At 34.9% G+C, this 15,265-nt stretch overlaps 1 protein-coding gene across 1 annotated transcript in view; it reads right to left on the bottom strand.

Annotated features, from left to right (window-relative positions):
- The window catches only part of LOC145268852 (mismatch repair endonuclease PMS2-like), an 84,837-nt gene that overhangs the window by 3,413 nt on the left and 66,159 nt on the right, over positions 1-15,265 (bottom strand). The window contains exons 21-22 of the mRNA XM_080124528.1: positions 14,501-14,536; positions 4,873-4,983 (exon numbers count right to left, since the gene is read on the bottom strand). Of these exons, the coding sequence (XP_079980654.1) occupies positions 4,918-4,983; positions 14,501-14,536 (102 nt within the window). The 3' untranslated portion in view covers positions 4,873-4,917. The remainder of the gene's footprint in view (positions 1-4,872; positions 4,984-14,500; positions 14,537-15,265) is intronic.

The following is a 15,265-nucleotide window of genomic DNA, read 5'->3' as shown; positions in this document are numbered from 1 at the left end:
AAATAGTCTGTGACAAAAATGGAGTTATGGACTGCATCCTTGGGACAAACATTGTGCTAATTTTCCGCATCTTCTGTTCCTTGCGAATAATGGTGTGAAAAGTTCCCACGCTGACATCAAACTGTACACTTATTGTCTCCATAAACACACGACAGTTCTTATCCATAAAATTCTTTATTTGGCCAATCAACTCTGATATTCTGAATTCCTTACTCCTCCCACATCTCTCATCATCCCTCACAGGCTCCAAGCTTTCCTTGAATCTCTTATGCCACTCAAAAACTGGTGCTTGATTCATGCAAGATGGTCCAAAAGTAGTTTAAGTATTCCATACGTTTCTGTGTCATTTTTTCCAAGCTTAAAACAGAATTTTATTGCACGTCATTCTTCTAAAGCGTCCAGATTGCATTTTTTTTTTCACCAGCTCTGACAATCAAGCTTTAGTAGGATGTATTCCAATTCCTACTGTAGCTGTTCATTTAAAGCTGAAATCATAAAAATTTGTCAGTCATCTCATAAGATGTATAGCAATAACATATTGAATTTTCAAGAGTCTATGATAATTTTAAATGCCTGTACAAAAAAAAAAAAAAGCTTGAAAACTTATTGAAGACACCTCATATTTTATTGCAAAAAAAAAAAAAAATCTCTTGGGCGTCAGAGTCAAATCGGAGATATTTTCAGCTTTCTGTACCCTCTCTCTCCTTTCCTCTGGCCAAGCATCTCTCACCTGCAACATCTGCCATTCGTATGCATCACTAAAAACGTGCAGTCCTGCACATAGCTACAGATTACTATTTTATCTGCAATAATTAGGATTCTAGTGAAAACAAACAAGTAGAAACCAACTGCCTTGTCAAACTGACCGTCTCGTGCCCGGAAAGTCAGTTCTCACTACGACTTATCTCCTGCCTGGAAATTTTACATTCTAGCTTTTATCAGTGGTCACCATTCAACTACCCAGAAGTCAACTACTAGAGATATCCACTAGACATAACAGCTAGACAGTATCCATCCATGTTCAATTCAACAAAAAAATTCTTCCAAAGCAAAATTTATTAACTGACGTTTTTTTTTGTTTCTTGGAGGTTAAAATGGTTTTTATTTTCTTAGATCGATTAACAGGCTTACAAAATTTTTGCCAAATCAAACAGATAAGTCCAATAAATCCAATCAACACAATCCTTGCTCGGAGATGCACACGAACCCTCAGAAAACACTTGTGCCCTTCCCAGAGAGCCGTCTCTATCTGCCTCTCCTTTCCATCTCTTGAAATCTTTACACCCTTACCTGGAAATTTTACATTCTATTCTTTGCCACTGGTAACCATTCAACCACCCACAAGGTGACTACTAAGAAGTACCCAATCAACACAATCCTTTAGCTACGAGCCCCAATGTTCACCTTGCCTGGAAAGACACACCGGCCAACTGACCGGCAGCTCTTAGAAAAAAAAACAGCCATTTGTGTCCTTCCCAGAGAGCTGTCTCTAACTGCCCCGGCTCACCATTTCCTGTAATCTTTACATCCCTATCTGGAAATGTTAAATTCTAGCCTTTGCCACTGGTCATCATTCGACCACTCAGAAGTTGACTACTAGAGATATCCACTAAATCCAATCAACACAATCCTTTAGGTAAGAGCTTCAAGGACCTACCTTGCCCGGAGAGGCACACTGGCCCAACTGGTCAACAGCCCTAAGAAAAATAAACTACATGCCCTTCCCAGAAAGCCAGTTTTAATTACTCCTCCTTCCCATCTACTGGAATCTTTTCATTTCTGGCTGGAAATTTTAAATTCTAGCCTTTGTCAGTGGTCACCATTCGACCACTCAGAAGATTACTACTAGAGATATCCACTGGAGATAACGGCTAGACAGTGTGCAATCAAAGGGGGCTTATCAGAAGCCTATCTAGGAACATTACGTTTCTCAAGTAGATTAGTTTCGGCGTGACCGCCTCTGGTAGAGCTCCCCATTGGGGGGAGATTAAGACCCCTAAAACACTGAGTAAGGCTGGGAAACTATGCTGGTATTAACTGTGAAACATTATTGGGTGCCCGGGCAGCGGCGGATACCCTAGCTGAAAGGACGAGTTAAGTTATGAATTACGTGTTTTGTAAAACAGATATTTACTTTTATTGTTGGGGAAAAGTGACAAATTCGATGCCGTTTTGAAATCATCACAAACATGATTTCGATTCTGGTGTCAGACGAGAGGTCAAGGGGTTGACCTCTCTGGTCGTGGGATCTAAAACCTTCGAGCATTGCAGATACACCAGCACACACGCATTGGATCGGGAGTTCCCCGAAATCACGTGCTTGGGTGTAGGGAATAACCTACCTACCCTATCACCTTCCAATATAAGCGAATGCTTGCGCCAGAAATTCAGTGAGTTGAGCTGGATCTCGAGAGAATTTAACACTAATCAAAGAGACGCCGTCGCACCCCTCTTCCTCGACAGTCACCACCGCAAAATACGGAGAGTGAGATTTGGTAGTGTGTTTTGTAAGAAAATTTACATTGGACATTTGTATATAAGTTATATTATATTCTGTAAATTTGAATGAATTAATTCGTAGAATAGAGACATCTGAGTTTGTCTTTTTGTGTGCATAAAAATCTCTTCCCTTCCAGTGTGATACAGCATATCAACCCAAAGGTGAAATCGATGCTGAAACCGACCAACCAGATCCCACTGCGCCAAGAGAACTCGCAAAGAGTTCCCTACAAAAGACGATCATGATGCATGTGTGAGGGTTCATACCTATTACCAGCGACCCTGAAAGGTCACAGTTGGTGATCTGGAACAAGGGACCCGTTCACATTTAAAGATGCATTTTTTTTCTTTATTTCAAACTTTGCTGAATTGCAGATTGGATTTCAAGTCAAATCAATGGTATCTACTTAAGTAGATACAATTGGTTTTACTGGTTATGTCACAGTAATGAACATATCCAAAAATTATGAAAAACGATAAGGTAAAAAGTTGGTCTCAAAATTGATATGGGGAAGAAAGTCTTCAATCCTGCACACGCATTTCATTTCGTGACATCACACTCACGTCTCAAATTCTTACACGACATTAATTCAGCACGTGGATCTTCAATATGTTTATATATTTAAATGACGGAGTTTGCGACTATGTTACACTCAGAGAACCCGCTCTTACCATGCCCTTTTCCTATCTTTTGCCATCTGACCAAAACTCTTAATTTCTAGCCGGTATCAGCGATCACCATTCAACCACCCAGAAGATGTCCACTGGAGATAACGTCTCTACAATTTCCATTCGAAGGGCTTATTGAAAATTTTGTTTATAAATAAATATGGAGCGTTTCAAAAATGTACTCACATTCCAAATGACGATAAAAACCTTAATTTATGAATGTAAAGTGAAATGGAATGACTTTGAAGAAGGCAAATATAATTGAAGAATCATGTCTGCAAATGTTCAGATTGATGACCATTATTGTCCGGATAATGCCGAGTACATTTTTACCACCCTCAGTGAAAAGTTGTAACATTGTACACGTTTACACACGCGCTAACATGTAGACACCCAGGATCCAATACGTTGTAGAATCGGTCGCAAAGGAGACACAGAATAAGAAAGAACTTCAACTCCTGTTGAAGAAAAGACTTTTTTTCCTGATTCTCCTACCACGCGTGACTTCTCGTTACGACAGCAACGTCACCCACATCTCTAACATCCTCTTTGATCTATGCACACATTATATAGCTTAATAGCAGTCATATGGCCAAGTTCTTTCTGATCTTGAGCACAGGGTACAATGGGGAAAAAAGTGGCTGGTTACTTTTAATGCATCTAAAATCAAGCTTTCGTCTTTGCATCATCAGTACTCTAATCCCCATCTGACATCAACTGAAATCAATGGCTCTCATCTTGGGGAGGCTCCATGTTTTGACAAGCTTCTGGGCTTGACCTTTACTCCTGATCTGAAAATGGAACACATGCATCAAATCTGTTGCCAAGGTTGCTGGAAAAATGATGGGATCCTTCTATTGATCCAGTAGATATCTCCCTGCTGATGCAATTCTCTATCTATATAAGAGCCAGGTACGTCCAAGGATGGAGTACTGCTGCCACATCTGGGCAGGAGCTGCTAGAAAGACCTTATCCTGCCTTGATAGAGTTCAAAATAGACTTTGTAGCCTAGTAGGGGATTCCCTTTTCGCTTCCCCGCAACCTCTTCCTAACAGAAGAGACGTTGCAAGCCTGTCTTTGTTTTATTATTTTCATGGCAAGTGGTCGTCTGAGCTCCAATTTATGCCCCCCCCCCGGCCAAATATTCACGAGAAACACTCGTCTAACTGAAACTACTATCAATAATTTCCCTCACTCTTTGTCTGTGCCTAAACCTAAACATAGATTCCATGAACAAAGCTTCTTTTTTTAGAAATACACACCTGTGGAGCTCTCTTCCAATTGCCTGCTTGCCAGCTGACTACAATACGGCCGTTTTCAAGTCTAATGTAAACAAGTTCTTGATGAGCTGTTCCCCTTAAGTAATCCAATTTTACCAAATTTACACTTTTAACAATTACTATGATATTGTACACTCTTTAACCGTTATCCTTGAGTGGCCTCTGGGCCTTAATAAGTGCTGATTCCTTAAAAAAAAAAAAAAAAAAAAAAAAATTTTTTTTTTTTTTTTTTTTCATAACTTACTAATATATACATGTGCTGATGTGATCAAGGAGAAATTTGTAAAAAAATTTTTTTGAATTAAAAGAAATTAAAAAACAATTTTTTTTAAAATCAACTTATTATTCAGTATTTCTTTCTACGACCGAGTATATTTTTGCATTTTTATTCTATAAATTGTCAATATATATATATAGTACACACAATGCTTCAAGCAAACTTCTTGCGGGTAGTTTTAAAATATTTGTTTTATGTGGAGGGTAACATGTTCAGGTTGATCAGATGTCTCATAGTAGGACGACCATGCGGACAGTTCTGGAAGAAAAATGAAAAAAAAAAAAAAAAAAAAAGTATCAAAAATTAAACAGAATAAACCGTATGACGAATCAGACAAAAAAACATGATTCTTACTAAAATAATTGATGAGAAAAATGAGACGGTTGGAATCTGGGAAAAAGTGGGACGAAAATAAGCAACATTAAATGCCTAACAACTCTAAAAAATTAGAGTGGGGATCGGTTCCGCATGTAAATTTAACGTAAAATGATCTACCATTTCTGAGTCATTCCAGCGTTTCAGGGCAATTAACCAATTTTTTTGCAGGGAATAAATTCTGTGCATTTTTTTTTTGGGGGGGGGGCTACAGTTTCAGATGATTATGTGTTGTGTTAAAACTTTGTTACTAAAATTTGTGGTGCTTCTAGGTTATAATAACGAAAAAGAAAATTTTGAATTTCAATTAAAACAAATGGTGCCTGTGTAATTGTCATGTCGCAAATAGTAACATATCCAAAAATTGCGTAAATCAATAAGGTAGAAAATTGATTAATCATGAAAAAAGAAATTTATAAAATCTACCAATTCGAATTGGAGAGTTAACGGGGGGGGGGGTGATCAAGTTTCTAATTTCTCAGAAATATAATGCCAAAATTCAATCAGTTATTTTTTATGAAAAAAATTAAAAATTAAAAACGATTGAAAAAAGTTATTTTTAAAATAATTCACAAATTATGTACATAAGTTTTATTAATTTTTGTTTTCTAAATAAATTCAGTCTGCTATACAAGGCGTTTCTTTTTTTTTTTTTTTTTTACACAGTGATCACCACTTATCAAGGCCTGGAAGCCACTCAGGGATAAGGGTTATTGCAAGTACATTACGTTAGTGTGGAGATTTGATGAAGTGTTTAATTAAGGGGGCGGTTCATTAGGAATTTGTTAACATTGGACTTGAAGACATCCAAGTTGTAGTCCGGAGGGAAGCAGGCAGACGGAACAGAGTTCCACAGGCGTGTAGTTCTAAGAAAGAAGCTTTGTTCATGGAATCCGTGTTTTGATTTAGGCACAGATATAGGCAGATGGAACAGAGTTACAACTGAGTTACTTCCCTTTTGCTTATGTCACGTGACCCAACATGTCCGCCTCAGCATGTAACCTTATCAAAATATTCCTACTCTTTATCAGAACTCTTTTTCACGAATAATTAATTTTCTACTTCATTGTTTTCTGTAATTTTGGGATATGTTACTATTTGTGACATGATAATTATGTAGATACCATTTGTTTCACTTGAAATTTAATTTTTTTTTTCATTATTTAAATACAGAAGCACCAAATTTGGTTAACTTCCATAAAAACATGACTAGTTGGGGCACCAAGTGTTACCTGGTCAAAAAATATGCTTAAATATATTTTAATTCATGTAAATTTCATATTTATTATTACAGAACCAATTTTCTATTGAATATTATATTGTACCTAATATATATATATATATAGTTTTTTTTAATTTATTTTTTTTTTTTTTATGTAAATACAGTCATATCTTGCTATGATGTGCAGACCGTTTCAATCATATTAGATATCATCAGGAAAGAAAAATTAAGATACAAAAACTGAAAAGGTATTAAATCTTTTCAAATTTTAAAGAGAGAGAATTTCATCCCTCGCCTATCATTCATGCCAAATTCTCTCTCTTCAAAATTTGAAACGATTTAACACCTTTTCAGTTTTTGTATCTTAATTTTTCTTGCCTGATGATATCTAATAGGATTGAAACGGTCTGCACATCGTAGCAAGATATGACTGTATTTACATAAAAACATATATAACTTGCTCTCTTACGATTGAGCACTGTCAACGACCCTTGTTGAAATTCAATTATTTTCAATTTTTGGATACCTTCCCACCTAAAAACACATATATATATATATATATATATATATATCTATGTATATATAAAAAAAAAGAACAAGTAGTTAATAAAACATGTTTAAAAATACTTTGAAAAAGAGTTAAAAACATATTTAATCTGAAAAGGAAACACTTGGTAAGTGGATAGTCCTTAATCCGCAGAGTTTCGAAGAAATACTTTGCTTCTCATCAGAGGGTAGGAATTAGCAAACTGCGGGATCGGATTTTGCATACAAAAGTATTTGATGAAACTGCAAATAAGTCAAAGATCTTACTTGGTAACAAAAAGTGAAGCAGAGGGAATATGGTGAAGAAAAAGGTGATTACACGTGAATTTATTTTATTTTATATATATATATATATATATATAATGTTAAAAGTCCATGTATGCAGAGTTTTTTTTTAAGCATGAAAACTATGTTACTTTTTGTATTTAATATTTTTATTGTTATTTTTTATATTTCTTTTGTCTCTTTTTTGCCGTTTGAATTAAACACTATTACGTTGCAACATTTTTAAAAAATAAATAAAAAATACAATCTTCTTCCACAAACGGCTAAAATAATCGAGGTAATCTCTTTCGAACATGGTTGCCAGGAATGAACGCTGTCCATACTACAAAGTTCCAGTTTTGTCAATGGTTTTCTTTTTCATTTCGATACTTTTTTGTGACCAAGAGCGGAGGTCCGCTTGAAATAAAAAAAATAACAATAAAAATATTAAATACAAAAAGTAACCTCGGTTTTCATGCTTTGAAAAAAACCCTCATAACCTTCAAATCACTAATATATATAATTTAATTATTATAGTAAAAAAAAAAAATATTATGACAGCCCCTTTAATAAACTCGTTTCTTATCGTTGAGCACTTTCAGTTGAACTAAGTCGGTCAATTTAGCTCTTATGCATAGATCATCGTATATAATATTAAATACAAAAAGTAACCTCGTTTTTCATGCTTTGAAAAAAACCCTCATAACCTTCGAATCACTAATATATATAATTTAATTATTATAGTAAAAAAAAAAAAAAATTATGACAGCCCCTTTAATAAACTCGTTTCTTATCGTTGAGCACTTTCAGTTGAACTAAGTCGGTCAATTTAGCTCTTATGCATAGATCATCGTATATAATATTAAATACAAAAAGTAACCTCGTTTTTCATGCTTTGAAAAAACCCCTCATAACCTTCGAATCACTAATATATATAATTTAATTATTATAGTAAAAAAAAAAAAATTATGACAGCCCCTTTAATAAACTCATTTCTTATCGTTGAGCACTTTCAGTTGAACTAAGTCGGTCAATTTAGCTCTTATGCATAGATCATCGTATATAATATTAAATACAAAAAGTAACCTCGTTTTTCATGCTTTGAAAAAAACCCTCATAACCTTCGAATCACTAATATATATAATTTAATTATTATAGTAAAAAAAAAAAAAAAATTATGACAGCCCCTTTAATAAACTCATTTCTTATCGTTGAGCACTTTCAGTTGAACTAAGTCGGTCAATTTAGCTCTTATGCATAGATCATCGTATAACGATTAGATCACTGTCTGACTGACATAAAGAACATTTAAATTAAAAATCTTTAAATTCAACGTTATTTCACGCAGTTAATGGAAGCCGAATGGATACGGTCTTTGCTAATCGAGCCAGAAATGGCTTGTGTTGCTGAGTTCGAGCCTGTCGACTGGTATTAACCCTAACCCTGCACTGAAGATTCCCGAAAGGATGAAACACTAGTGTCTGTCTGTATTTAATTATTATAGTAAAAAAAATAATATATATATATATATATATATATATTCAAGCACATCTGATTGAACACGACAAAGTTATTTTTTTTTCTGATGTTTTTGGATATCTTTTCGATTTGCCGAGCGGCCTTTTTTGTTTTAGCTAGCATGTTGTATAAAATGGCGCCCAAAGCAAGGTTGTAGTTCAGCCATTTTCTTCTTAAGTGCTTTCTTTCTATTGGTGCATCCAACTGTCGTCAGGAGCGATTCTTTGAGGTGTGGTGTATTTATATATATATATTTTTTTTTTAATGTTTATTTTTGAAATATTAATTTCAATGTATACCGTTTTCGTTTAACAGGTCGAGATTGTTATTTAAAAAACCTAATCACCGTTAATTTCGAGTTAAGCTCAATGTATCTATTTAATAAGTGCAGAGCATATATGTAAAAAAATCAACTTTTTGTTGTTAACATCAAATGGAAAAATCATCTGAAGAAGTTGGTGGCGACAGGATATTTTTATGGACACATAAATCGTAAAATTGCCTTCCCACTAACAAAACAGCTGTAATGAAAATAAAGAAAAATTAAGTCTTTAAATTTCAACAAAGTTTTGCACTATATATCTATAATATAAAGCTGTGTGTGTGTGTGTGTGTGTGTGTGTGTGTGGTCACGAATAGGCTCCTATATGGTTGACTATTTTAAAAAACTGATTACATATAATGATAGAAGATTTATTGAGACACAGGAATGGGTATGTTTGATCTGGCAGAACAATGCTTCATTAAAATTGTGGGGTCTCTGTTCGCGCCTGGTCCACAAAGTATGGAATTAAAAAATTTAAAAATTAAAAAAAAACGTTTACAAGTGTTTTTGATATAGATGTACATTATAATACTTTGATAAGTATGTTTTAACTTAAATAGGGATAGTATAATAAAATTGTGGGGTCTGTGTTCGCGCCTGGCCTCCATAGAATGGAAATAGGCACAAACTTTAATAAAGACTTTTCATATCTATCTGCGTAAGTATACTTTGATAATTATGTTTTAGTTTGAAGAAATATGGTATAATAAAATTATGGGGTGTTCGTTCGCGCCTGACCTCCATAGAATTGAAATATGTCACAAAGTTTAACAAGGTTTTTTAATATAGATCCACAGAATATTGTGATAAGTGTTTCAGTGTGAGCAGGTATGGTATAATAAATTATGGGGTTTATCTATTTTATTTTTACTTTCATCATATTTTGCTTTGGTTTTGATACCCTCAAATTCGAAGCTATCTTTTTACAACCCTTCCTTTTCATAACCTATCATACTTTCATAAGTCAGTGACCATTTTCTGTAGGCTGTTTTTGAACCCAGTTAACAACAGGTACTTTTGCTAGTATATATATATATGCTGATTCATAATGAACTTGTATTTATTGTTTGAGTGAAGGCCATGGCATGTTCTAAATTGATTGCGTTTCGGATATAGTTCACCCACGACGGGTACTTTTGTTAGTATATTTATATTTTTTTGTTTGTAATAAAAGGTGGGTTGAGCAAATTATTTTTATTTCCGATTTTCTTATTTTATAGTTTATTTGGTTGGTTTCTTGTTAGTTATTAAATATGGTTAGTATATATGTCCCGGCATTAAATGAGATCCGGTTAATAAGGGGCTGTAGTTTTTTTATTAGTACGGATTCTAGTAATGTTAGTCGTCGTGTGCAATCGTTACTTACAAGAAACTAAATAAATAAAATACAAAATAAGTTGAAATTAAAAATAATTCACCTAACCCATTCTGCACCCACCTTTATAAAAAAAAAAATAAATAAATAAATAAAAAAAAAACTATAAATACACCAAGCCTTAAAGAAAAAGAAAACGACAACAACAATCACTCCTGACGACGATCGGCTGCACCAATAGAAAGCGCTTAAGACTGGCTGAACTGCAATCTTTGGGCGCCATTCTATACAACATGCCAGCTGAAATAAAAAGGAACCGCTCGGCGAATGGAAAAGATATCCATAAAAATCAGAAAAAAAAAATAACTGTCACGTTCAATCAGGCGCGCTTGAATAATGACTTGCTGCCAAAATATATAAATATACAAATACATATATATATATATATATATATATATATAATACTGATTTCAAAAGATTTTTTAAAAAATGGCTTAGATGTCCAATGCTAGAATCGAAACCAAAACATTTAGCATGCCAGCCGCATTCCCTACCATTTTAGTTATTGACAAATAGATAATAAAGATTTAAAATCAAACCACTTGAATGAATTTGCGCATGTGCAAAAGTAATAGAAATGTCAGCAAGTTGATATGAACATTTTTACACTTCAACTTGCAGGCATATTTCTGTACGCGTTATTCATCCATCCAAACAAAGAGTTTACTCGTTATAAACCATCCTTAGTGTATGATTACTATTTCCTGTTAATTTCAGTTTATGTGACCAGTTGTGACTGATAGTTTAAGAGTTTATCAGTTAAATATTTTCACATGCACACATACATACAATCGGAACGCGAGTTCTGTGTACAAACATTTTATTTAAAAAAAAAAAAATTTCAGACGTTTTCACCGCTAACCTGTTGGATTTGGTTTTCGTCTAATTTCTACGCTTATTCAGTTATAAAGTAATGTGTGATGTTTGTCATCATTGTCTGCAATCGGAACGCAAGTTTTGTGTGCAAACATTTTATTTACAAAAAAAAAAAAAAACTCCAGCCGTTTTCAATGCTAACCTGTTATATTTGGTTTTCGTCTAATTTCTACGTTTATTCAGTTATAAAGTAATGGGTAAGATCCATCATCGTTGTCCGCAATTTTATTTATATAGACTAGCAGGACCGATGGAAATCTTTCATATATAATATATTGCTGCTGGGCATTCTGTGGATGTTCAACGTGAATGGAAACCCCATAATATTATTGTAGCCCTTTTGTTAAAACTGTAAAACTATTCATCTAAGTAATCTGGTTAATGTAATGTCAGAATATCTGGTTATTACGGTTTATCTCCAATATCCTTCAATGCTGTTTGTTAATCACGCGTACGCGAACGATCGATTTGTGGTTTCATTTTAAAAAGCTAAATTTGCAACATCATAACATCTGTCGTCATGGTCCGATCGATAACGTGTTCGCTTATGAACTTAAGTTATGCAAGTTCGCGCCCAACATGCGGCATTTTTTTTTTTTTTGCTTACAAAATTTTGCTTTTGGTTTTGCTGATGGCTAACATTGATGTTTTTTTTTTTTGACTCAATAAATTAGAATATCATACTTAACCATATTTTATGACCCCCCCCTCCTGCTAGTATATATAAAAGCGAAAATGTGTGTATGTATGTTTGCTTTTCGTGTATGTCTGTAAAAGGCTTTTTTCGCTGGACTTCTCGATCAGCTCAGTTCTTCTTAAAACTTTTTATATCACGCCTAAATGATAATATCTAAAGAGTTACGAACGGGGGTCACCTGTCTATGTAACTTGCCCGCCTTTCACGCGCTATTTTTTTCACAGATTTTTAGAGCGTCCCGTGTATATCTTTCGCTTTTCAGTATAAAACAAGCGAAAACTGGCTTGCAAGCCACGTCATGTTTCAAGGTCAAACATCACGCGACTTAAGTTTCTCGCACCTGTTAATTTCATTTCATAAACGTTAAATTAAGATGCTTTTCATTCCTCTTCTCTCGTAGCCGAGATGGTTAGGTCCCAGAATTTTTTTTCCATTTCGTTTCCACATCCACGTCAAAGGTTCGGGGGTTCAAGCCTACCTTCCTAATAAAACTTTTTTTTTTCTTTTACACCTCCAAACACCCGGGCAACGATTTTTGTTAAAACAGGGTTGTTTTGATCACCTCCCCCCAACACACACACCTACAAACGCTAGTCTATAATATAAAGGGCAAAAATCTGTTTAAATGTACGTATGTATGTCTGCCTAAAACTTTCGACAGAGGTGATGGATTTTCACGAGATCATTTTGAAGCTTGACCCTTCTGACGACAAATATCGAAAAAATTGGCCAAAGAACATTAATTTTCCTTCACTCTCAACTGCTCACTTTTCTACAAGGAGAGGTCACTTTTTTCGCCGATATTTTCGAAAGTCATTGCCTCTTTAATTTAAACCTATGTCACTTCTGGTTTGGCGATGGGCGCAACAGCAAAGATGTCAGGGGTTTTTTTTTTCCCCGTTCTTTGCCTCCTTTGTGGTACAGGTTCAAGCCTGCCTTCCCACTACCACTTTTTATTTGCATTTTTTTTTTTCCTCAACACACACCTTCAAAACACCTGGGCAACGCCAGGCACCCAGGATAGTATATATATATATATATATGTATATAAAAAAACAGACAGAAGATTTCTGATGACAACAGATCACGTAAAAGATCAAAGTGTAGTATAGGTGGTACAGTCTCTCATGGTTTTGGTGCTGTCTGTTGTCGGTTGGTTTTAAAAAGCTAAATTTTCTCCGTGATAACATCGGTGCCGTCTTGGTCCAATCGATAATGTGTTTGCTTACGTACTTAACTTTTACAAGTTTATGCCCACAACGCGGCATTTTGTTTTTTTTTTTTAATGACACAATAAGATGGCACCCATCCTGTTTTTTTTGTTTTTTTTTACTTTACGAAATCTCCATGAATTAAACTTAGGAGAAGCGCTAAATGACTAGAAACAATACCGATGAAAGCATGAAGCACATACAGCACCTGGTATTACCAAAAGGCTCAGTATTGCTTAACTTCCGTGATCTAACCGGAACTGGTGCGTCAACGTGTATTATGTCATATATTTCAGAGCACATACAGCACCTGGTATTACCAAATGGTCACCCAGGCTCAACGTTGCTCAGTATTATTAGATGACAATAATTCTTAATATTTGAGTTAAAATTATGAATTCTGATGCCATTTTCGCAAAAGATTGTTGTAGAAAATGTCCTGACATCTTTTTCCTTATACAACAAAGCGTATCTATGACAACAATGCTAACTTCGAAGAATACGATTTCGACTGTAGTACTAGTACAGACAGGCCATTCCCCGTATACATTACAAGAATGTTTCCCAACATGTACCTATTATTGTATTGTTCATTTACATATTTAACCGTATTTTGCTACCGGTCTTTCTTAAATCGTAATCACTATGATTGATAATCATCGTCGTCATTGCACTACAATAAAACAACACAACATAAATGTGATGTGAAATTCTTGGGCCGGTGCATCTGCCACTAGTCTCTCACTCCTACACAAGGTTCAAAAGAGAGTCGCCAACTTGATAGGTCCTGAACTGTCATCCAAGCTTCAGCCTCTGTCCCATCGACGAAATGTAGCATCCCTCTGCCTGTTCTACAAGTACTTTAACGGTGAATGTTCCGACGAACTGCAAGCACTTGTACCCCCTCTACGTAAACACCCCCGACAAGCAGCAAAATCTCACCCCTTCACAGTAGAAATCCCTAGATGTAAGAGATCTTTCTACTCCAGTAGTTTATTCCCCAGAACCGCTAGATTTTGGAATTCCCTTCCAGGTTCATTCTTCCCCAACTGTACTGACATGCAGAAGTTCAAGTGTAACGTGAACCGACATCTTGCTGCCCAACATCTTGCTGCCTAGTACCCCTAATAATAGAGTCGCCTGTGTCCCTAATAGTAACCCCCTACATCAAAGTGGCAATGTGCCTTGTTTGGGGTGAAAATGTAATAAATAAATAAATAAAAAATTTTTTTTAAATTTTAAATATCATATTTAACTGTATTTTACGACCGGTCTTCCTAAAATTGTAATAATTATGATCGATAATCATCGTCGTCATTGCACTACAATAAAACAACACAACATAATTGTGATGTGAAATTCTTACCCAGGGTTGATCAAGCTCACTCATGTGGTGCACTAACTGAAAAAAAAAAAAAAAATTCAAAGAAAATTATTTTATCTATTAGAAAAATGATAGCAAAATTTAGAGACAGGAATGTAAAAATAATGTTGCAAACAGTAATTAATGCTAGAGGCTGGAGTAAGCTTAAGGTTAGAGCAGTGGAAAATTCCGTTTCAAGTTCAGAAACTAGAGTTAAGACTACATTACATCACCAAGGAACACAAATAAAAGCTGAAATAGTGTTGTTAATCAAGATGTGATAGAGAACTCAACAACCATTTCTTGTGCAAATACTGTTAATATCAACAAAACTATTGTAGATTGTCATGGGAAAGCATTTTCCTCATAAAAGTGTTCAGATATTACAATTTCTTATAATAATTCTTAAAAATGTATAATTATTACTATTAAAAACATTACATTAAATTTAGCGTTCACAGGAAACATGAGTTGGAACAATTACATCGAGGGCATCGCCAGGGCCGCTACAAGGAAGGTGGGCTCTCTCTACCGTGCTAGAAAACTACTAACACCCGAAAGTATCCTGTACCTCTATAAGGCAACCATTCGCCCATGTATGGAGTATTGCTGTCATATTTGAGCTGGTGCATCTGCTACTAGTCTCTCGCTCCTTGACAAGGTTCAAAAGAGTCGCAAATCTGATAGGCCCTGAACTGACATCTAAGCTTCAGCCTCTGTCCCATCGACGAAACATTGCATCCCTCTGCCTGTTCTACAAGTATTTTA

The sequence above is a fragment of the Euprymna scolopes genome, chromosome 44 (genome assembly GCF_053919585.1).
Source record: "Euprymna scolopes isolate OS-2025 chromosome 44, ASM5391958v1, whole genome shotgun sequence".
NCBI lineage: Eukaryota > Metazoa > Mollusca > Cephalopoda > Sepiida > Sepiolidae > Euprymna > Euprymna scolopes.
This window is presented reverse-complemented; position numbering and strand designations above follow the sequence as displayed.